Source organism: Oncorhynchus clarkii, chromosome 5 (genome assembly GCF_045791955.1).
Source record: "Oncorhynchus clarkii lewisi isolate Uvic-CL-2024 chromosome 5, UVic_Ocla_1.0, whole genome shotgun sequence".
NCBI classification, from domain to species: domain Eukaryota; kingdom Metazoa; phylum Chordata; class Actinopteri; order Salmoniformes; family Salmonidae; genus Oncorhynchus; species Oncorhynchus clarkii.
This window is the reverse complement of record NC_092151.1, coordinates 67,111,441-67,135,399: the sequence shown is the minus strand read 5'-3', so window position 1 is coordinate 67,135,399 and position 23,959 is coordinate 67,111,441. Positions and strand designations below refer to the sequence as shown.

Genomic DNA, 23,959 nt, shown 5'->3' with positions numbered 1-23,959 from the left:
CATTTTCCCATTGTCTCATCACCTCATCAGCCCCATGGTGGCTTGTCCTTGAGTCACAACAAAGGCCTTTATCGATCCTACAAGAGGGTAGAGGAGATATTAAAGCCCCTCATGCTCCAAAGCTGCTGCAGTATCCTCTCTGCCATACTGTAGATCTGGCAGGCCAGAGCACCCAGCACAACTCTCCTCTTCTCATTGACCTGACATTCCAATGTACCAAAAGTTGAGTTCCTATCACCTTACCCAACAAGCACCACAAAGAGGTCCTCTCTGAGCTTTACTGTAGTCTACCTCCGCTGTCCAGTTCTCCATCTGATAACACAATGAAGCACACCCTAATTTACCACCAAATTTCTTGCCATGTTTCCCGAGGACATCCTGTATTCCCTGGCCTGTCCTCTTTGTGAGTTACAGTAGAATGGACTGCTATTGAGTTCAGAGCCAGCTGTCTAGTGTCCAGTCGTTTAGCCTGATGTCCTGTGTTTGTCTCCAGGCAGGGAGATTTAGTATAGAAATTATCCTGAGAGGAAGATATTGTCCATCTTGGCAGGGAAGGTCCTTCAGGGAAGGCTTATTTTCTGCCTGACTGTGCCAATGGGCCTACTTATATTGGGCAGCCTTGTTTTCTATGGAGACAAGGAATTGGAAGGAACTTTGATAGTAATATAGAAATTCTGATGTGCACCTTCATTCTGAAAGGGAAAATGTACTGTCTAGGTGGAATGTGACATTTGTGTCAGTAAAATACTTACATATTGCCAACTGCATACATTTGTTTCTTTATGCACCATTGCAGGAAGGGCTGCCAAACTTCCACCCCCCTTGATTATGCAACACCTTTCCCTCCTGCCTGGTGTGTTGAGTTGATGTTTTGGAACTTTCCGCCCTCCTTCGCGAGCTGCCCTCAGGCTGTGCTTTGGCAGAGTCCTCACTTCCTGCCGCTAGCAGCTCATCCCGACTGCTCTGGTTGCCCTTGGCAACAGGTCAGTAGCCAATCAGGGTGTTGGAGTGTCCCGCCCGCAGCTGTGATGCAGATGAAGTATTTTCCTTCCGAAGCGGCCATCCATCACCAACTTCCTGTAATAGATGTGAGATGTGACATCACAAGCTGAGAGGCCATCTGCACTCCACGGGTTTCTGGGATATTTCTGTCATTGCTCAGAGCATGCGTTTGTGCTGGCACCGTTTGATCACGGGGTAACACAAAACTTTCCCAAGGTCAAAATGAAGATGTCAGGGATACATGAGGGATGGTGGTCTATCAGTGGCTGGAGAGGCTGGTGTAGGATAACCTTATGGAGAGCACTCTGGATTAAAACAGACCTGTATTGGATTATAACAGTCTGGAGGACAAGTATGATGTACTGCATCATGTCTTCAGAAGAATCCTCAAAATTATGGTACTCACTTCAGAGGATGGTCAACATGACATAAGGCTGGAATTAAGATACTGCATGTTACCCTTCTAAAATAACTAGAGAAGAAGATTAGTGTAACGATAGATGCATAGCAGGTTATGAGCCTAAAATAGTTAATGGCATGATGCAGAGGTTGTAGCGCCAGACAGATGGGTGTAAATACAAGAGCTGGAGCTGTGCGGAGAGTGCCCATCGACCGGCAGAGTGACGAATGGAGGCTCACAGAGACACCACCTTTCCAGGCTAAGTTGACTGAGTAGCAACAGTGGGGTATGGAAGGGGGATGAGGAAGGTGCTGGCACTCAAAGCCAAAATAGGGCAAATGGGAGGCACCCTATACAGACAGTGTGGTGAAGAAGGTGCAACAGCGCCTCTTCAACCTCAGAAGGCTAAAAAAATGTGGCTTAACACCTAAAACCCCCAAACTTTTACAGATGCACAATTGAGAGTATCCTGTCGGGCTGTATCGCCACCTTGTACGGCAACTGCACCACCCACAACCGTAAGGCTCTCCAGAGGCTAGTGAGGTCTGCATAACGCATCACCGGGGGCAAACTACCTGCCCTCCAGGACACCTATAGGAAAAAACATCACGACAACACAACACTACATAAAGAGAGATCTAAGACAACAACAGCATGGTAGCAACACAACATAACAACATAGTAGCAGCACAAAACATGGTACAAACATTATTGGGCACAGACAACATCACAAAGGGCAAGAAGGTAGAGACAACAATATATCACACAAAGCAGCCACAACTGTCGGCAAGAGTGTCTATATTCTATACCATCTATTGCATCTTGCCTATACCGCTCAGTCATCGCTCATTCATATATTTATATGTACATATTATTATTCCGTCCCTTTACTTAGATTTGTGTGTGTTGGGTGGTTGTTGTGGAATTGTTACTTGTTAGATATTGCTGCACTGTCAGAACTAGAAGCACAAGCATTTCGCTACACTCACATTAACATCTGCTAACCACGGGTAGGTGACTAATACAATTTGATTTGATTTGTCTTCTTTGTTAATCTATGACATGTTAGCTTCCATACAGTGTGATGTGTGTGCACGTGCATGTGTTCACTGAAAAGACACAAAGGCATGGACCTCCACCCAGACACTCAATTCAGCCCAAGGATGGATTGTTTATGAGTTAACAGCTTTGGATAATGGGATTTCACCTACAAGGCCTTGGATTTATGTTTCCTAGGTAATATCTGAGCGTTGAAAGGAATAATAATACAAAAAATACACAATTTATTTTTATACGGGCACTTGTTTCAATCATAGAGGTGTGACAGATAGACAGGTCATATCTGAACATCAACAAGGAAATGACAAGAGGTGAACAATTATGTCTCTGTGTCATTTCATCATTTTGGTCTGTCTGGTAAAGAATATATTCATAACAGCACCTTCACTGGGGAACCTATGTGTCCATCTTTGATGAAATATGGATTACTGGTAGTTGTCACTCATTTTTTTTCTTGTTCTGGTCCTATGAATTATAATCGTACATGAGGGAATTTTTTCTCATCGTTTTCCCTATTGTCTTAACAGTATTTATGTGTGTAGTGATTCGTCTAGATTGACCAGCATTTAAAAAAAAAAAAATCTACATTTTGCCTTAATCTAAATCATTTTGTTATTATCTGTGTTTGTGATCTAATCCAGCTCGGCGTCATGGCAACAGCATGCAGAGTAACCACACAGTTTTATGATCAAGTGTCTCAAGTTATTGATGCCTTCCATAATGTGGTGGGGGCTGGGGGCTAGACTTGTGAATTTTTAAAAAGCCGGGGCGGTAAGTAATTGCCACTGTGATGCCTTCCACCTTCGTGTTTTGGGCTGATGCAGTTGATTTACCCCCACTAAGTGCGGAACACAGTGTGTTGTAGCCTGGTAATTTATACTCCACATTTCTCTACTGGTTATTGCTTAGTTATTTACTGCAAATGGTTCTATTTTTTCTGTGAGGAAGAAACTAGGGCTTTATTTATTTATTTATTTAAATTAATAGTAGAGCGTCAGAGGCAGGATTTAGAGGCTTTGTGAAATGAAACAGTGTAACTCCAGTAAATGCCTCCCAGCCAGGGAGAAATTGCCTTGTTGTTGACTAAACTAAAGGCTAACAGCGCCATATGTTCATGTTATAGGGAAGAACCTTAACATGGTCCCCTCAGACATGAAGCTGGGAAGAAATGTTGCCCGCACCTTCCTCGACTACTACAGGCACAACAACTTCATTGATGACAACAAACTACAAATCCCAAATCACATCAACAGGTAGTATTTCTAATAACACATTTCAATAACTTGTCCAGTTTACATCCTATTTGTTTAACTTGATAATATTCACTAATGTTTTTGTGTCCTCAGTATGGAGGTATTGTCCCAGGGTCGACAGGGGAATGGAAATGGGAATGGGAGGACTTCTGGGAGTGAGAGAGGAAGAGAGAGGAAGAACCAGAGTATCACAGGAGAGTACTAGACACCTGGCAATAACATACTGGAGAGACCAGTCCAGTCTGACCACTGTATAAGGCTCCTGACTCATACACTATATCCACACAGCCCTACACTATATCCACAGCCCTACACTATATCCACACAGCCCTACACTATATCCACACAGCCCTACACTATATCCACACAGCCCTCATGAAAATTAGATGCATCAGCCCAAGACAAAGGATGCAATTTCACAAACGGATCACTTTTGGATAACATGTTAATTGGAGGATATTTACCCATGGAACTTCATTAGAGCAAGTTGCTCTGACTGTATGAAATGTATGGGACGAATCAAGCTGACACATACATCTCACGGTCCATTTGAGGCCTTCATACGTCATTCATATATTTTACCACAATGTGCTTTTTCCATTTTAGGTATTGCTTTTTATTCAAATGTATTCACGCATGTCATTGAAAATAAGTGCATGTGTTTTCTCTTGTAAGTAACTTATTTTGTGTTTATCTTGCCGCTCTGTATCCTACATTATTTGGAGGGGTGTAATGGGAGGGGTAACCCATTTTTGTTTAGTCATGACCTTATCGGTATCTAAGTATTCTGTTGATAAAACGATGAAATATAACACACATTTGTAAGTTTGTGAAATTGATGTTCAGTCATTGTCAGTGCATTAGTTTACACAGGTGTTTGCGATTTAAAGGAAGCAGACTTAGGGTCAATTTGATTTCAACTGAAGTCATTTCATGGATTATAATATAGAAGAAAATTCATGAATTTGAAATCCCTCTAGAAAATGATGGGTATCTATCAAGTATGAACTTGCCCTGAATTGACTGATATCCATTAATTTCCATATCTTACTGCAATGTAAACATCTATTCAACCTATCTGTTCAGAGCACAGAGTGCTTTTCACTGCATTATGTAAAACACCATCTATGGGACTTGCTCAACACAAAGGCATAAGTAGGAGAGATAGAGAGAATGGTACATTAGTCAAGTGTGGCGTGAAGAACAACATGTAATTTTCAGACCAGTCATTTGGAATAAGTGAGGCAATCTGTCAGCATAAAAGCATACACAAAGGACTTTTACATGGTTGACGAGAAGATGGAGAGGCTGTACGAGAATGACGAAAGACATTTGTCTTTTGATGCTTTCACTGAACATGTGTCAGACCTGGACCTGTCCAACACTAAAGTGCATGTTAGCGCATCTCTCTCTCTCTCTCTCTCTTGCACATGCACACACACGCACACACACACACACAAACAAACTGCATGCACACACACAGGAAAATGCTTCCTTCTATTTAAAGTGCACGGTCCCCACTGTGCTGCTATCATTTTAAGCTTTATCTAGATATATTATTCTCTATTGCTTTCTCAATGAGACCGGGGACATTACTTTCTAATTAATTGTACACAGCTATGCATGCGAGAATTGTTAATACATTTTCTCTTCAATAGTCAAGAAAATTATATTTCTAATTAGCCGTCCTTACATTTGTTATGCATTATTTAGCCTCTTACCAAATCCCAGAGGCTCTTGTTTATCTAAGAGGATGGTTAATTGCAGCTGCAGGTAGCTTAATGGTTAAGAGCAGTGGGCCAGTATCTGAAAGGTTGCTGGTTCAAATCCCTGAGACAACTAGGTGAATATCTGTCAATGTGCCCTTGAGTAAGGAACCTTAGTTGCTCTGGATAAGAGCATCTGCTAAATTACTCAAATGTAAAAGCACTGCAAACAAGTCTGTTTAGAGCCCCGCTGTGGTCAGTGTCACCCTGTATATAACAAAGCCAGTAGAGGTTGGTGTGTATAACTTCTCATCTAAAGGATGATCATGAATGCAAGACTAATGTGTGGTAGGACTGGAAGTTTGTTTTTCTAAGCATTACTCAAATAAAATAAATGCGTGGCATGATCTAAAGTCAACTTATTTGATCGCTCTTCAGCTCATTCAGCTTCATCATTTATCAGGACATTGTAACTATTTATTCTCAATCTGCCCAATAAATGGTTTTGGACTTTTGTTGGATCCACTGAACACAGTCTACAAAATGCAGATTGATTGAATTCCAGTTTTATTTTCCCCCAAGAGTCACATGACCACCAATATCAGAGTAGCGCAGAAGGTGTTGTATGCTGAAGCAGTGCAGACAATTGAGAAGGATGGGTCCAAGGATAAGGGATCCTGTGAGTAGTAGGTCTGTGCCAGCACAGAGGGATAGGTTAATGAGTAATATATGCTTCAGTATGGTTGGCTTCTCTGCGTTCATAGCAATGGTTATCAACTGTGCTGCAGAAATGGAACATAAATCGCAGAAAATGGATGTTGTGGTGGCAGCTCCAGGGAAGTATTTGGGTATACGAGACAAGATTTGACTTTAGAAGAGTTACTTACTGGATGTGTTGAGTGGTGGTGTCCCTTTCTTCCAGGCCATTTGCATGGTACAGGAACAGATAAGGTCAAGGTAGTGGAATGGGTTTTTAATGTTTTAGTGTAGGGTTAGTTGGAAGAGTGTCCTTTTGTATATACAGTACCAGTCAAAAGTTTGGACACACCTACTCATTCCAGAGTTTTTCTTTATGTTTTATTATTTTCTACATTGTAGAATAATAGTGAAGACATCAAAACTATGAAATAACGCATATGGAATCATGTAGTAACCACAAAAGTGTTAAACAAATCAAAATATATATTATATTTGAGATTCTTCAAAGTAGCCACCTTTTGCCTTGATGGCAGCTTTGCACACTCTTGGCATTCTCTCAACCAGCTTCATGAGGTCACCTGGAATGCATTTCAATTAACAGGTGTGCCTTGTTAAAAGTTAATTTGTGGAATTTCTTTCCTTCTTAATGCGTTTGAGCCAATCAGTTGTGGTGTGACAAGGTAGGGGTGGTATACAGAAGATATCCCTATTTGGCAATAGACCAAGTCCATATTATGGCAAGAACAGCTCAAATAAGCAAAGAGAAATGACAGTCTATCATTACTTTATGACATGAAGGTCAGTCAATCGGAAACATTTCAAGAACTTTGTTTCTTCAAATGTAGTCTCAAACGCTATGATGAAACTGGCTCTCATTAGGACCGCCACAGGAAAGGAAGACCCAGTGTTACCTCTGCTGCAGAGGATAAGTTCATTAGAGTTACCAGCCTCAGAAATTGCAGCCCAAATAAATGCTTCACAGAGTTCAAGTAACAGACACATCTCAGTATCAATTGTTCAGAGGAGACTGCGTGAATCAAGCTTTCATGATCGAAATGCTGCAAAGAAACCACTACTAAAGGACACCAATAAAAATAAGAGACTTGCTTGGGTCAAGAAACACGAGCAATGGATATTAGACCGGTGGAAATCTGTCCTTTGGTCTGATGAGTCCAAATTTGAGATTTTTGGTTCCAACCGCCGTGTCTTTGTGAGACGCAGAGTAGGTGAACAGATTATCTCTGCATGTGTGGTTCCCACCGTGAAGAATGGAGGAGTAGGTGACACTGTCTGTGATTTATTTCAAATTCAAGGCACACTTAACCAGCATGGCTACCACAGCATTCTTCAGTGACACATCATCCTTTCTGGTTTGCGCTTAGTGGGACTATAATTTGTTTTTCAAAAGGACAATGACCCAACACACCCCCATGCAGTGTAAGGGCTAGTTGACAACGAAGAAGAGTGGTGGAGTGCTGCATCAGATGACCTGGCCTCCTCAACCCCATTGAGATGGTTTGGGATGAGTTGGACCGCAGAGTGAAGGAAAAGCAGCATATGTGGGAACTCCTTCAAGACTGTTTAAAAAATAATAATATTTAGTTAGGCAAGTCAGTTAAAAACAAATTCTTATTTACAATGACAGCCTATCACAGCAACGCTGAGCCAATTGTGCACTGCCCTTTGGGACTCCCGATGTGATCTAGCCTAGATTTGAACCAGGAACTGTAGTGACACCTCATGCACTGACTTAAACCACTGCGCCACTCAGGAGCCAGTTTGAAAAGCATTTCAGGTGAAGCTGGTTGAGAGAATGCCAAGAGTATGCAAAGCTGTCAAGTCAAAGAGTGGTTACTTTGAAGAATCTCAAATATAGAATATATTTGCCTCCTGAGTGGAGCAGTGGTGTAAGGCACTGCATCGCAGTGCTAGCTGTGCCAATAGATATTCTGGGTTCAAGTCCAGGCTCTGTCGCAGCCTGCTGTGACCGGGAGACCCATGGGGCAGTGCAAAATTGGCCCAACGTCGTGAGGGTTTGGCCTGGCAGGGATTGCCTTGTCCCATCACACACTAGAGATTCCTGTGGTGGGCTGGGTGCAGTGCATGCTGACATGGTTGCCAGGTGTCTGGTGTTTCATCTGACACATTGGTGCGGCAGGCATCCAGGCTTAGTGGACATTGTGTCAAGAAGCAGTGCGGCTTGGTTGGGTTGTGTTTTGGAGGACACTTGGCTCTCGACATTTGCCTCTCCTGAGTCTGTACGGGAGTTGCAGTGATGAGACAAGACTGTAACTACAAATTGGATACCATGAAATTGGGGTAAATCAAATCTATATTTGTTTAATACTTTTTTGGTTACGACATGATTCCATATGTGTTATTTCCTAGTTGTGATGTCTTCATTGTTATTCTACAGTGTAGAAAATAGTAAAAATAAAGAAAAACCCTTGAATGAGTAGGTGTGTCCAAACTTTTGACTGGTACTGTACATTTTTTTGTTCATTTTAGTTTTTTCTTTTCCCATTTTGTATCAGAAAGTATAATGGATGTATATTATACTCCCGTTGATGGCAGTAATGCAACATATTGTATGCTAACCGCCTTTAAATCCCAAAGAAGAAGAATCTCTCCGCTCCCTGTTAGTGTTTGGCAGCTATGACAACGAAGTTTGAAAATGGGTGGTTTGACACCTCAGAAGAAGAAGCTCTCATCCTCTAAAATGTCTCAGAAAGCTCTGAAATGCACCGTGCAAATTAAAATCCAAGCTGTAAGTACAACCTGATATGTTATTTTCTCTCACTAAGTTTTTACTTGATCCATAATGCTAATACTATATTCGCAAATGAGCTAGCTAAGCTAACCCAAACCGCACACTCAATAATCTACGCTAGCAAACGTTAGCTTGCTATCCATCTTCCAACCATCAATATACACACACAAATGCCTAAAACTACTGCAGCCAACTGCTCCCACTGTGCACAAAAGTGAACTCCCAAGCAAAATAGTTAGATCAATAACGTTAGGCTTGCCAGCCCATTGTTGGATTTGTCTTTTAACGTTAGCTAATAATAGCTACGAGCTACGGTAGCAATTTGTTGCACAAAGTAAGCAATTGCTATCTAGCCCAGTAGTGATCTACAATTTATTTGTTTGATTACAGATTACTTGTCCAGGGGTTGTGTTACCCAATCAGGAAGACATATACCTGAGTGTCTGCGTCATGGGACAGTTCAAGAAGACTCTCTGTCTGCCGCCTGCCTTCCCTCTTCTATTCCATGAGAACATGGTATTTGTGAAGGTAAGAAGGATAGAAACACATACTATACCCCGACCCACAACATTGCTTACAGTAACACAAAACAATCATGTTGTCACCGTCAAACTTGCTTTCATATGTTCTTTATCTCCATCGGAAGACGTTCACAGGAGCTGCTGACCCAGGTCACATTGTGGACCTCCTTGAAGGTAGTCATTTTCTCATTTTGAGCCTTTTTGTGATATAATTTCACAACATAAAATATCTTATGTCTCTTATCTTCCCATAGCTGACACAACATCATTTGAACTGATTCAGCTTGTGCCTCCAGGTATGACTTTCCAGAAGAAAAAAATGAAATGTCTTAACAGATCATGGTTTTTAAGCATGATAGGGACATGCATTTCATTATTTCTAAAAGTAACCTGTTTACAAATCATCTCTTGACTTGTTTTTTTCACACTACCTACGCCGAGTAAACAAAACATTAAGACCACCTGCGGAATGCTTCCGGCACCTTGTAGAGTTCATGCCCGACGAATTGAGGCTGTTCTGAGGGCAACTCAATATTAGAAATGTGTTCCTAATGTTTGGTATACTCTGTGTACTCTGTGTTGTAAATTAGCATGGCTATACAGTACATAGAACAATGGACTAATGAAACAAATACCAAAAACTACACTAAACAAAAGTATAAACGCAACATGTAAAGTGCTGGTTTCATGAGCTGAAATAAAAGATCCCAGAAATGTTCCATATGCACAAAATCTTATTTCTCTACAATTTTGTGCACAAATGTGTTTACATCTTTGTTAGTGAGCATTTTATCCTTTGTCAAGATAATCCATCCACCTGACAGGTGTGGCATATCAAGAAACTGATTAAACAGCATGATCATTACACAGGTGTAGACCACGTGTAACCACACCAGCCCAGGACCTCCACATCTGTCTTGTTCACCTGCGGGATTGTCTGAGGGGTTGGGGCGGGATGCTCATTCTGATTGGCTGGGCCTGGTTCCCCAGTGGGTGGGTCTATGCCCACCAATGGTTGCGCCCCAGCCCAGTCATGTGGAATACATAGATTAGGGCCTAATTAATTTATTTCAATTGACTGATTTCCTTATATGAACTGTAACTCAGCAAAATCTTTGAAATGGTTGTGTGTTGCCTTTACATTTTTGTTCAGCATATCTTTTTGTATTTCTTTCATTAGTCCATTGTTGATATAGTCCCAAAATGTTTTTCATGTCAGCAATCAAATTTTGAAGATATATAACTTTGGAAATACAGCCTGCATCATGATGCAAAACACTGCATCATACCGTCTGTATTTTGAAAGTTATATCTTTAAAACTTGCTTGCTGACATGCAAAACATTTTGGGACTATATCAACAATGGACTAATATTTTTTGTGTGGAGTATTACTTTAAGCTATATATTGCTCTGTGGTTTTAGAGGGGGATATTTTGGCCACTATTGAAGAGAAGACCAGAGAATTCCTCTATCCAGGCCCCAAGCTGACACCTAGAGCCGATGGTCCTGAGAGAGAGATGCTGATGAGGAGATCTATCTGTTTCCCTGTGGGTGCACCACCTCCTCCACATGCTTTGTCATATGTTAAACATCTCCAAAGCCAATTTTCTTTCATTTTGTTTTCTTGAATGCAATGATTGTAGATTTTGTGTTTGCAAATTGATCTTGCAAGCGATGTGTTATCTGAAGTCACTCTCTGGTTGGGTTTCCAGCTCCTTGTTAAAGGCTTTTGTTTTCTACTGTCCCCTCAGGGAATCTCTCCTAAAGTGGAGTTTGCAACCATGTCTGTCATTGAGGAATGTGATGGGAAAGATAGCCAGCCTCAGCCTGCCTCCCCTGTAAGTGTCCTCTCCTTACTGCCCTCATCACACCCAGTGTTTCCGTGTTCACAATGAATTCTGTTCAGCTGAGAGATTTGAATGATACCCAGACAGCCATAGTTAAGAGGAAGGAGATGAGGGTTTCTCATTTCCAGACAAGACAGTGATCTAAATGGTTATTTGGTTTTAAATCCTGTCTTATAGCATACAGTGGGGCAAAAAAAGTATTTAGTCAGCCACCAATTGTGCAAGTTCTCCCACTTAAAAAGATGAGAGAGGCCTGTAATCTTCATCATAGGTACACCTCAACTATGACAGACAGAAAATCCAGAAAATCACATTGTAGGATTTGTAATTAATTTATTTGCAAATTATGGTGGAAAATAAGTATTTGGTCACCTACAAACAAGCAAGATTTCTGGCTCTCACAGACCTGTATCTTCTTCTTTAAGAGGCTCCTCTGTTCTCCACTCGTTACCTGTATTAATGGCACCTGTTTGAACTTGTTATCAGTATAAAAGACACCTGTCCACAACCTCAGTCACACTCCAAACTCCACTATGGCCAAGACAAAAGTGCTGTCAAAGGACACCAGAAACAAAATTGTAGACCTGCACCAGGCTGGGAAGACTGAATCTGCAATAGGTAAGCAGCTTGGTTTGAAGAAATCAACTGTGGGAGCAATTTTTAGGAAATGGAAGACCTACAAGACCACTGATAATTCCCTCGATCTGAGGCTTCACACAAGATCTCACCCCTTGGGGTCAAAATGATCACAAGAACGGTAAGCAAAAATCCCAGAACCACACGGTGGGACCTAGTGAATGACCTGCAGAGAGCTGTGACCAAAGTAACAAAGCCTACCATCAGTAACACACTACGCCGCCAGGGACTCAAATCCTGCAGTGCCAGACGTGTCCCCCTGCTTAAGCCAGTACATGTCCAGGCCCGTCTGAAGTTTGCTAGAGAGCATTTGGATGATCCAGAAGAAGATTGGGAGAATGTCATATGGTCAGATGAAACCAAAATATAACTTTTTGGTAAAAACTCAACTCGTCGTGTTTGGAGAACAAAGAATGCTGAGTTGCATCCAAAGAACACCATACCTACTGTGAAGCATGGGGGTGGAAACATCATGCTTTGGGGCTGTTTTTCTGCAAAGGGATCAGGATGACTGATCCGTGTAAAGGAAAGAATGAATGGGGCCATGTATCGTGAGATTTTGAGTGAAAACCTCCTTCCATCAGCAAGGGCATTGAAGATGAAACGTGGCTGGGTCTTTCAGCATGACAATGATCCCAAACACTCCGCCCGGGCAACGAATGAGTGGCTTCGTAAGAAGCATTTCAAGGTCCTGGAGTGGCCTAGCCAGTCTCCAGATCTCAACCCCATAGAAAATCTTTGGAGGGAGTTGAAAGTCAGTGTTGCCCAGCAACAGCCCCTAAACATCACTGCTCTAGAGGAGATCTGCATGGAGGAATGGGCCAAAATACCAGCAACAGTGTGTGAAAACCTTGTGAAGACTTACAGAAAACGTTTGACCTCTGTCATTGCCCACAAAGGGTATATAACAAAGTATTGAGAAACTTTTGTTATTGACCAAATACTTATTTTCCACCCATAATTTGCAAATAAATTCATTAAAAATCCTGCAATGTGATTTTCTGGATTTTTTTCTAATTTTGTCTGTCATAGTTGAAGTGTACCTGTGATGAAAATTACAGGTCTCATCTTTTTAAGTGGGAGAACTTGCACAATTGGTGGCTGTTAAAGGTACCAAATACGTTTTTGCCCCACTGTATTTCCCATTATCTTTGCTCTTGTGTACTTTTGAATTGATTCAAAAGTACACAAGAATTGATTCACTATAGACTTACTTAACAGTGGGAGTACTACCTAACATATTTTGTGTAGTCAGTTTAGGTTTACAGCCTATATTGTATTGTACGGTAGGCTCCACATTTTGTGAGCTGAACATGTATAAACATGTTTCAATTATCCTTACACTCGTCAAGACTCTTGTCTTGTAGACAGTTAAATGATATGTAAATTGCTTTATATGTTATCATTCAGATTGTATGTCCTTGATGAAATACAAAAACAGCCTAATACTGTATAGTGCTACTATATCAACATTGGTACCTTTAACAGCTAAAGGCAGAGGTTGATTGTGGCACATATAAGAGCTCAATAATCACCCTAGTTTGACATTGACTAATTATATCTGGATTTCTACAGAATTTATTTTTCTATCATTCTAGTCACTTTCCACCATATACCTATTTTGTTGCCGTGGCTACTGACATCCCGGTAGTTTAGCAGCACATTTTAAGGTATCCTCTCCTTGTGAAGTTAATTATAGAGAAGCAGATCAGTGGAATTGATATCCAGGCCCGGTTTCTGGTGTCTTTGTGCTTTGTTTAGAGGAACAGCCAGTCAATCAGCGTTCGTATCCGTTGTTCTCACCTGGCTTCTCCTCACTGTGTCCGTTGGATTTAAAGGGCAAGTTGTGCTCAGATGCATAATATTTCCATTTACTTTTCAAACTGAAGATTTGCAGCTCCTTTTAGGATTTGTGTTTCATAACGGGTGCTATCAATTTTTCTAGTGTAATCCGCTCTGATGGCTATACTTTAAAGGGGTATTTGGCAGACAGACTGCAGGAGAGCGAGAGCAAGGTAGTCATCCATTTTCCCTGAGAACTTAAAAGCCCCTGCAGAATCAGACCAAAAAATAGATTTTTTTATTGTTCCAATAACAAATTACAAACCTCAGGCCTTTGAGTATTATCTATCAAGTCAGTGTTGTGAAATGTAGGACTGTTCTCCAGGTGCTGTTACCAGAGCCATTTATTTTAATGGCCATTATTGACAAAATAGCTGAATTTGGATGGGTGTAGGTATTCTGTCGTGACCCCCAAGGAGATGTGAATCAGAGTAAAGTGATAGGGAGAAGCATCATTGATGCTGCCTTTAGCCTTTCTTCATATGATGCTAATGGTTACTCAGGATTCTCATTACCCTGGCAGGTTGAGCAATGCACTAAGGCTCCTCTTTTCCACTTTTACAATAGGAACCCTTTAAAATGTCTTGCCCTGTAATGGAGAATTTAGTAATTCTCTTCTCCCTCTCTCTTGTATCTAGTCTCTCAGACAGCTGTCTTGTCTATTTCCACTGTTGTCACTTCTTTTTTTGTCCGTGTTTGTGTGCATGTCACTCTTTGTGAAGTCTCATGGTGTGGACTTGACATGGCATTCTTTTTAAATGGGTTTTCTCGACATGATTTGCATCCGTTTGAATGGGTCTCGTTTCTTGTTTTATACGCTACTTGTGGCTCAGGCTTTGTTGTTTCAAGGACACCCTGCTTTATCACCCATTACCAATACCACCAGGCCCACTAATCATATCAGACAAGCACAACTCATGGTGGAAAATGGGCCTTTTGTGTTTAACCAAAAAAGAGAGAAAATAATTGGGGAAAAAACGACTTAGTTTCATTTCATTATTGTTCCACTCCAAATCTCAACCAGGATTTATTTATTCCATTTCCTAAAAATGTGTTAATATGCCAGGATGTCCCAATTAGCATTTAAATTATATTTATTATACAACCATGTAATTATATTATTAGTCTGAAGCTGGCCATCAAATAACATAAAAAATTACGTATTTATCTGGGCATTGCCCACAGAAACTAAGATATTGCTTCTCAGAATTATGTTGTTAGCAACCATTAGAATCATTGAAGACATTTTGCAACCAAGGTGATATCCAAGCACAGAGGTGTTATTTACGTTGCATAGTTTTAATGGAGGGAATCACATATTTTTTTCTAATATAGCAATTTATGCTTTTTGTCCCCCCACTTTATCTGAAATCACCATCACCTACTGATTAACTTGTCCGTTTTGCAGATTCAAATTGTTTTGAGCTCGTACTGTGTCAGTAATTATCTTTAGAAAGTAGCATGGCATTCAATATAATGCAGCCTTTTTTTTTTTTACCTCGTCTCAAAAGTGAATGGTTTGGAACTTTAAGGAGAGCTTCTCCCACTCTGATAATGAATGTGACCATGCGCAGCTCACAAAAATGATTGCTTACCTTTATGAAATTACTCTGTTCATGTAAAAAGGACCAAAAATATATATATATATATATATACTGACTGTTTTAAAGCAAAATTACCAAAACTATTTACTTATGGTGAACAATCTAAATAAAATCTGAATGATTGGGGTTTTCAATCAGCAGCTGGGTGTTAGTTGTGTCCACTCCGGTAGGCTAAAATCCAATTTTCTACAGGGCATTTGGTAACATTGACCCAGCAAGTTACATTGGAGGTCACTCAACTACTAAAGCCTATGATTTGACATTGCGAAAGACATTTTACAAGCATCTGAATGCTGAAGGTGTCGTGCAGATGTCCAAATAGCCTATTAGAACAGGGCCTGTTAGCCTGTTTGCAGTTGTTAACCAGTTAAATGTAACTAAATGTAATCTACGTAATCGCCAAAAGTACTTATTTATCATTAGAGGGCCATAAACAATAACTAGTAATGCTGCATACTCAAAGGTTAAAATCTTACTTTTCTGGTTAAAAAAACAAGTTATAAATTGGTGGTCACTTTTAAGGACACGGGCTCAAGTACGCAGTACAAATATGAAATCTTTTATGTATTTCCTATTCAACAAAACTGTATAAGGCTTGAAATGACAAGCTTTCTACATATAGCATAGTCAAGTGATAAAATGGCTAAGATTTCACCTTATAACTGTAAAATACATTTGTTTAGTGTTAGAGAAAATGGGCATATTTTCTAAAGGTCTTTCTTGATCAAAACATCTGCCCCCTTCACTGTGAACGTCTCACAGAGCTCTTGCTTGGCTTCCTGAACTCGTTAGGAACTCGCCTTTCGTCTCATATTGATCTATGACAAGCGGAAAGTGTTTTGTTTCAAATCTATTAATTATTTTAGATTAATGGCTATAAATTGATCTCTGAATGTGCTACTGTGATGAAACCACTTATTATTAACCCTTTATTTTTTACCAGGTAAGTTGACTGAGAACACATTCTCATTTACAGCAACAACCTGTGGAATAGTTACAAGGGAGAGTAGGGGGTATGATTGAGCCAATTGGAGTCTGGGGATGATTAGGTGGCCAGGTTGGATGGGAAGCGTCGCTGTACAGCTATTTTCAGGTCTCTCAAAATATATTAGATCGGGTTCAAGTCCGGGCTCTGGCTGGTTCACTCAAGTACATTCAGAGACTTATCCCGAAGCCACTCCGACATTGTCTTTGCTCTGTGCTTAGGGTCTTTGTCCTGTTGGAAGGTGAACCTTCGCCCCAGTCTGAGGTCCTAACCTGTTCCAGAGTGCTTTTCATCAAGGATCTCTCTGTACTTTGTTCGCTTCAGCTTTCCCTCCATCCTGACTAGTCTCCCAGTCCCTGCTGCTGAATAACATCCCCACAGCATGATGTTGCCACCACCATGCTTCACCGTAGGTATGGTATTGGCCAGGTGATGAGTGGTGCCCGGTTTCCTCCAGATGTGACGCTTGGTATTCAGGCTAAAGACTTCAATCTTGGTTTCATCAGACCAGAGAATCTTGTTTCTCATGGTCTGAGAGTCTTAGAGGTGCCTTTTGGCAAACTCCAGGCGGGCTGCTGTGCCTTTTACTGAGGAGCAGCTTCTGTCTGGCCACTACAATAAAGGCCTGATTGGTGGAGTGCTACAGAGATGTTTGTCCTTCTGGAAGGTTCTCCCATCTCCACAGAAGAACTCTAGATGTCTGTCAAGAGTGACCATTGGGTTCTTGGTCACCTCCCTGACCAAGGCCCTTCTCCCCCAATTGCTCAGCTCTAGGAATAGTGTTGATGGTTCCATACTTCTTATATTTAAGAATGATGGAGGCAACTGTGTTCTTGGGAACCTTCAATGCTGCAGAAGGTTAGATCGGTGTCTCGACACAATCCTGTCTCGGAGCTCTATGGACAATTCCTTCGACCTCATGGCTTGGCTTTTGCTCTGACATGCACTGTCAACTGTGGGACCTTATAGACAGGTGTGTTCCTTTCCAAATCATGTCCAATCAATTGAATTTGCCACAGGTGGACTCCATTCAAGTTTGTAGAAACATCTCAATGATGATCAATGGAAACAGGAAGCACCTGAGCTCAATTTTGAGTCTCATAGCAAAGGATAAGAATACTTATGTAAATAAGTTATCTGTTTTTTTAATTTGTAATACATTAACAAAAATGTCTACAAACCTGTTTTTGATTTGTAATTATGGGGTGTTGTGTGTAGATTGAGGATAAAAAAGGGAATTTTTATACATTTTAGAATAAGGCTGTAACGCAACAAAGTGGAAAAAGTGAAGGGATCTGAACTTTCTGAATGAACTGTGTTTTATCAACAAACAAATCAATCAACCACAATATTTGAAATATCAAGAAGTAGCTTATTTGTGCAATTGCAGTATACAGCCTAGTTGCAGTTGTGGTCACATGATTCTTGTGGACTCCAACCTGTTGCCTCTCCCTTTGCAGCCGTGTTGTAGACCATCCCCAGCCAAACAGTCCCCAGCAAGGCGTAGACCAGTCAGAGGGGCTGTTGGGAGCCCTAGACAGACGCTGAAAGGGAAGGATCTGAGTCTGATTGGTCCATCCAGTGGTTATGAGCAGCCCACTGTGGCCTCCCAGGCTCGTGCTCTCTCTCCCTACACCCACCGCAGGATGTGCCAACTGTCTGAGGAAGCCAGGCAGAGACTCAGCTACCTCCAACTTGGGCCCTACAAGTTCAAGAAGGAAACAGAGGCCCAGATCCCCTTTGTGGTTGGTGTTTACGTCTCGTGCTCTCTGACTGTGTTTGTGTGTAGATATATAGCCCAGTTTTCAATGTCCTATTATCTTACTTCTCAGTTAGGCTATTCCATCAGCACTTATTTCACTCTCTTTCTTTAAGGATCTCTGTAAGTATAAATAGTTTGCCCTTGTTTGCTGCAAACATTGTAAATGTACCAGGTTTGAAGGATATGGATATCTTTTCATAGGGAGGTTATTGCTATGATCAAAGCCAATAGATTCCAAGCCCCTGGGCATGGCTTGAGAACAACTGGAAGGCCTTTCACTGGCTCCTCCTGTTTCTGTTTGATTGTTAATTTAAATAACATACAGTTCCTGAGGTGTAAATATCAAAGCTGTCATGTCATTAAAGTTAAGATTGGGATTTAGCTGTGATATCAGTGTGGCATTTTCCAGCAATGCAGCCTTTAAAAAGAGAGCGTTTTACAGAGGAAATCCCGGGGCTACAATTAACCTAGGTAATTAAGAGTCAGACCTTGATTAACAAGTAGTTACCTATTGAAGTAGCAGAGCCCCGCACTGAATGCATTATCAATGTGTGTTTAAAGCCTGCATTGCGCACATACTGTATGTGGAAGCAAATAGCTAATTTCCTCAGTGCGTGTGATGATATTCATGTTTAATTGAAGAGTGTGGGGTTCAGTTGACACATCAGCAGCTGAATAGAGGTTGAGTTAGTGGTGTCGGTCAGCCTAAAAAGTTTCTCTCTTTGGTTGAACCTTTTTCTAGTCTTTATATAGAGTGATTAACTCTGGAATGAAAGATAAATATAGCAGGAGAAATGAGCTCCCTACGTGTCATTACATGCTGCTTGGTTAGCACCTCTATTATTACTCTAATAATGACTGACTTTAGCTGATTGTTTTGTCTTTTATATGCTACAGGTCACCAGTACTCGGAGTGTCTCCATGATTGAGACTCCTTCATCTTGTCTCGCCTCTAAAATAAGCCTTCCCCACAGCAGGTCCACCAGCTTTGCTCTAGACCCATTAGGAGGTGAGTAATTATGTGTAGCAGTATCTGTGCTGGTGGATGTAAATACATTGTCTTTTTTGATATACCTGACTAACTTCTAGATTACAACTTTTGCACTGTATGGTACAGTACTGTTGTTCTTATTTTCTCCTTAGATGTCTCTCTCCTTGGCAGCTATAGACCAAAGCCTGTTAAAGTAAGTCTATATATATATATATATATATATATATAACATGAAAGACAATATTACGTGAATAATAAACATTACATTAATTATTTTGTGCTTGAAAGGAATGGAAATAAATAGTATTTCAAATACTGCATGTCTTCATGTTATTAAAGGTCCAATGCAGCTGTTTTTATCTCAATATCAAATCATTTCTGGGTAACAATTAAGTACCTTACTGGGATTGTTTTTAAATTAAAATGGTCAAAAAGAAACAAAAATAGCTTCTTAGCAAAGAGCAATTTCTCAAATAAGAATTTTGCAAGGACTTTTCTGGGAGTGGTCTGAGTGGGGAGGGGGAAACTAGCTGTTATTGGCAGGGTGGTTTGGAACGCACTTCTTGGTCTATTAACTAATTTACCGCCATGGTGATGTCAACAGGCTGACCTAAAAAGGCTGAAATTTCAGGAAATCTTTTCAAAGAGCTTACACTAAAAGAAGTATTATCATAATTTTCACAATTTCACAGTATTATTCCAACCTCGTAGTGTGGAAATGTGTATAAAACACATAAAAATCACGTGTTTGACTGCACTGGGCTTTTTAGGAGAGATAATGCAGTGTGTTCAACAGTGCTGATCATAGGTTTTCTTGTCTTTCTCCAGGTAGGCACTGCCTGTCTGAAGACTCAGAAATCACCAGGGAAGTCTTCCAGACAGGACTGTTCCAGAACCACAGTCAGGATGGCCCGGTCAGCCCTGGCTGCCCAGTCCTCTACCCCAGTGTGTGGCCCAAGGAGTCCCCTGCTCAGCCGCTCCTCCCTCAGAGAGCGGTAACAACACACCCGCTACTGGAACACAGTTCAACATGTTTTTTTTCTGTCCTGGCCTCCTGTGGGGTTTTTGCTATTTTAGTTTCCCATACAATCGTCCTCCTGAGATAAAGTTAGATAATAAGGAGCATAATTAAAGTCCCTGCTAATGACTTGGTGTTTTGTCTCTTCCGTCCCCCGAGTAGTTTGTGCAGATCACCAATGACAAGATTTGAAGCTGTGTGTCATTGGGTATCTTCTTTAGCTTAATCTCTATGGTTTTTCTCCCAGATGAGTAAAAAGGGGAAGAATTTGACTAGACCTTGTCATGCTCGGAGCTAAGCTATTTGTGTTTGCTCAAAAGATGTTGAAAGGTTTGCGGGAGAAACTACCTCTCCCATATTTCCAATTATATGGTATTGACAATTTGGACCTCATGAGAACCTGGCCAGATACAACAGACTTTGTACTTGTAATCTTTATTTTGATAACACTCGACAGCCAAGATGAATATCCCCCTCTCTCAAATGACAGGATCTGATGTCTTGTCATGTTTGTTCATTACTTAAAAGAAAAAAAGGATCCCTGAGCAAACAAGGGAAAATGGTATTGATTGTGTTTCAGCAAGACCGAATGCATTTGACCTGACGCACACTTTAATAAATTCTGAGAGACCCTGTCATTGATCTGAACAGCTGCGAGCTAAACCAACAAATGTTTGGTTGTTTGTTACGCCACCTCCCTTTTTTCAGTTCATAAGTAAACATTAAAATCAATAGGCAATTTTAAACTGGAAAGTAAATTGTAGGAAATGAATGATGCTTCCCTCAATTGAAAACGCGACAGAAGTCACAGTGCTGGAGATTAAGCTGGGTTTTGTAGATTCTGACAACGGGAGAAGGAGCACGTCTTGTGGAAGTCTTTGATGGAAAAGCAAATGATAGATCCTTACATCAACTTTGCCCTCCACCCTCAGTCTATTTATGTTGTGATGGTTTGTCCTTTATGACCATCTGTCTGAAGCAGCGACTACATTTAGCTGTTTAAAGATAAAAGCAGCACCAAATGGCAAGTCTCCCTTACCAATCAGATGTGAATTGGAAGTAATACAGAACTTAGAAGGTTTTGTCTTTTGTAAGCCTCTTATTTTATATTGCCCCTTTTCCAGTTACGGACAGCAATACTTTTATGTTGTGCTAAAAAAATAAGTCTGTCCCTAGACTAATAGACAGTATTCTAACTGTTGACATACCACTGTTTAGGATCGGAACACAGAATCCAATCACACTCTTTTAGAAGAGTTGAATTCAAAGAAATGTGAAACATTCAAAGCCTCAATAATATAGAGTAGTTACCTACATGCTACAATGGGTACATTTGAGCTTTTTTTTTATTGCGGTATGTCTTTTGTCTACATGTTTTATGCCTGTTTTTATATCCCCTGATATTTGTATCCCAGGACTTGGCATACAGCACAGACTAGTGGAGAAAAGGAGTGCTGTTCAGAATACATAGATTACGTTCTTTTTTTCCCGTTAAATATTGTAGATACATTTTGATTTGGTTTCCTGCTTACCATAATGTTACATACTTTGTTGTGTGAAGGGGATGTGACTGTAATGTCATTATTCTAGGTTCCATAGTAGTGAGTCCAGTCCGTCTAAGGAGATCCACAGTCGAGTCCAGAAGATTCTCCACACCCATTCTACTGACAGGAAACTACACTTTGTGAGTAATGTATGACCTTTTAGGATAGACAAAGCATAGGCCCCTACTGATATTGACAGATCAATGCCTAAGACGCATTTATAATATGGAGCTTGGAACACTTCTGTTGGTTATGAAGATTAATATGCATGTTATGGAACATTAGTTTTGCACTACATCTTTGTCTAGGCACACTTTGATTTTACTCATTTGGTGAGCTGAACTTCCTCTCACCTCTACATTTTTGTTCCCCATTTTCATTTAAATTTAAAGCCTTGAAATACCTGTTCGGCTCGGTTTACCTCAAATGGGAAAAGCTGTCGAGTTGGCAGGTGTTGTTAATAAGACGTATCACTTCCCACCCTTTGCTGTTTGAAATATCCTGATGGCGAAACCAAAGGGAAATCTGTTTAATTACCCTAAAGCTGTCTGAAAGCGGCTCTGAAATAAAAGGGAGACGGGGTTCTGTGGGTGGGAGATCTTCAGGCAGTAAGCTTCTGTTAAGGGCTCATCTTCTCCAGCACAAAAATAGAGAAGGTACCAAGGCGCCTCAGCATGGTGCCAACAGCTACATGACTGAAGCAGAGCTTCAAGACGAAGAGATGCTTAATCCACACATAATGAAAAGGAAACACTGAGGGGGATTTACTTAAGAGAATGAAATCAAACAACTAAAAGAGCTTGACTTTAAATAGGATATTTTGAATTATAGTAAACAGTGCTATATTTTTGGGGTTTGTGCAATTAATTGATTCGCTAATGTCACGTCACACACTTGGAGTGCATAATTAGTACATTTTTTCAGTAATGCTCAATAATTGTAACAAACAAAATATTTGTATATTTTCAGGACGAGGATGGGTGTTCGGCTAAGCGGGGGCCTCCGCTCTCCTGTGAAGACTCTTTATGTGACAGCCAGGCTTTCCAAGACAGGTACACACTCTAGGCCTGTCATAATACTTTGAAACACCTAATCACTGATATCTTCATCATCATAATAACCAGAAAGTTTTCCCACAGACCATCTTTCCGCTGTTTTAACAATATATATTTATGTAGCAATTAATCCAGTATTATTTGTACGTTCGTTATCTTCAAACAATAATTAGAACGATGTGCATTAATGACCTGTACTGTAGCATAAATGTTCTTAACCTGAGGCCTTTTCTGATGTCCTCCCGCTGCAGGGACACTCCTGGAGAGACATCTGTCCACCTGGACAATGGGACATTCTGGAGCAGGCAGGTTGCCTGCTACACAGGGAAACCCCACAGGGCTGTGTTTGAGGACAGTCTGGGACTCATCTACAAGAACATGTACAGGAGGGCCTTGAGCACCACCTGAGACCTACACTATTATTGCTTCAGACACCTGGCTGGGTTCCAATTATGACACTTGATTGCTAAGATGAAGGAACACTGACCCTTGCTATACCATAACCAAAGCTTTGTCATATGTGCCCTGGTTACACTGATTTTAGCTCATTTATAGGGTTACATGTGTGCACTATTTACAATTGTCCATATTTTTGTACTAAGAATGTTTATCTAAACTGATTTAATGACTGTACTTCTTCAAAATGTCTTTCCTATCCATCTTGTGGATTTGGTGTACTCATTCTCTGGGTAGAAACTGGTTGAGCAGATGTTAATTCATTAACTCCTAACAAGTATAGCAATGGTGGCTATGCATGAAATCTTGATTTCTATTGTTTATGGCCATTAATGTAAAAAGGCCCAGTGCAGTCAAACATGTTGCATTTTTGTTCAATATATGAAACGTGTTGGTCCCATGATTCATGAGCTGAAATTAAAGATCCCTGAAATGTTCCATATGCACAAAAAGCTTGTTTCTTTCAAATGTTAAGCATTTCTCCTTTGCCAAGATAAGCCATCCAGCAGCTGACTAAACAGCATGATCATTACACTGGGGACAAAAGGCCACTATAATGGAGTTGTCACAACAATGCCACAGATGTCTCAAGTTGAGGGAGCGTGCAATTGGCATGCTGACTACAGGAATGTCCACCAGAGCTGCTGCCAGAGAATGTTAATTTCTCTACCGTAAGTCGTCTCCAATGTCATTTTAGAGAATACGTCCGGCTGACGTCAACATTGAAGAGTGCCCATGGTAGCAGTGGTATTATGGTATGGGCAGGCACAAGCTGATGGCAATTTGGATGCACAAAAATACAGTGACG

The 23,959-nt window shown here is 40.7% G+C and overlaps 2 protein-coding genes across 3 annotated transcripts in view; both read left to right on the top strand.

The window, feature by feature from the left end:
• LOC139410181 (AGBL carboxypeptidase 4) overlaps nucleotides 1-5,824 on the top strand; it is a 409,027-nt gene extending 403,203 nt beyond the window's left edge. Inside the window, exons 12-13 of the mRNA XM_071155635.1 lie at nucleotides 3,612-3,714; nucleotides 3,808-5,824. Coding sequence (XP_071011736.1) covers nucleotides 3,612-3,714; nucleotides 3,808-3,919 — 215 coding nt within the window. The 3' untranslated portion in view covers nucleotides 3,920-5,824. The remainder of the gene's footprint in view (nucleotides 1-3,611; nucleotides 3,715-3,807) is intronic.
• A 2,438-nt stretch (nucleotides 5,825-8,262) lies between these two features.
• LOC139410180 (spermatogenesis associated 6) lies at nucleotides 8,263-23,603 on the top strand. 2 transcript variants are annotated; one of them, XM_071155633.1, is made up of 14 exons: nucleotides 8,263-8,438; nucleotides 8,736-8,886; nucleotides 9,280-9,417; nucleotides 9,536-9,584; nucleotides 9,665-9,706; nucleotides 10,834-10,958; nucleotides 11,163-11,249; nucleotides 17,786-18,070; nucleotides 18,985-19,096; nucleotides 19,231-19,271; nucleotides 19,907-20,073; nucleotides 21,687-21,780; nucleotides 22,610-22,692; nucleotides 22,947-23,603. In XM_071155633.1, the coding sequence occupies exons 2-14, from the start codon at nucleotides 8,794-8,796 to the stop codon at nucleotides 23,101-23,103; spliced, it is 1,473 nt and encodes a 490-aa protein (XP_071011734.1). In that variant the 5' UTR covers nucleotides 8,263-8,438; nucleotides 8,736-8,793; the 3' UTR covers nucleotides 23,104-23,603. The 2 variants fall into 2 exon arrangements, with proteins under 2 accessions (XP_071011734.1, XP_071011735.1); XM_071155634.1 differs by having other exon boundaries at nucleotides 8,312-8,438; nucleotides 8,739-8,886.
• Nucleotides 23,604-23,959: the final 356 nt, after the last annotated feature.

Excerpts from the sequence above, each read along its gene's own strand:
- LOC139410180 (XM_071155633.1), top strand. The coding sequence starts at position 8,794 with ATGGGTGGTTTGACACCTCAGAAGAAGAAGCTCTCATCCTCTAAAATG. Across the intron at positions 11,250-17,785 it reads AGCCTCAGCCTGCCTCCCCT|CCGTGTTGTAGACCATCCCC; the intron begins GTAAGTGTCCTC and ends CTCCCTTTGCAG. Across the intron at positions 19,097-19,230 it reads TGCTCTAGACCCATTAGGAG|ATGTCTCTCTCCTTGGCAGC; the intron begins GTGAGTAATTAT and ends TTTTCTCCTTAG.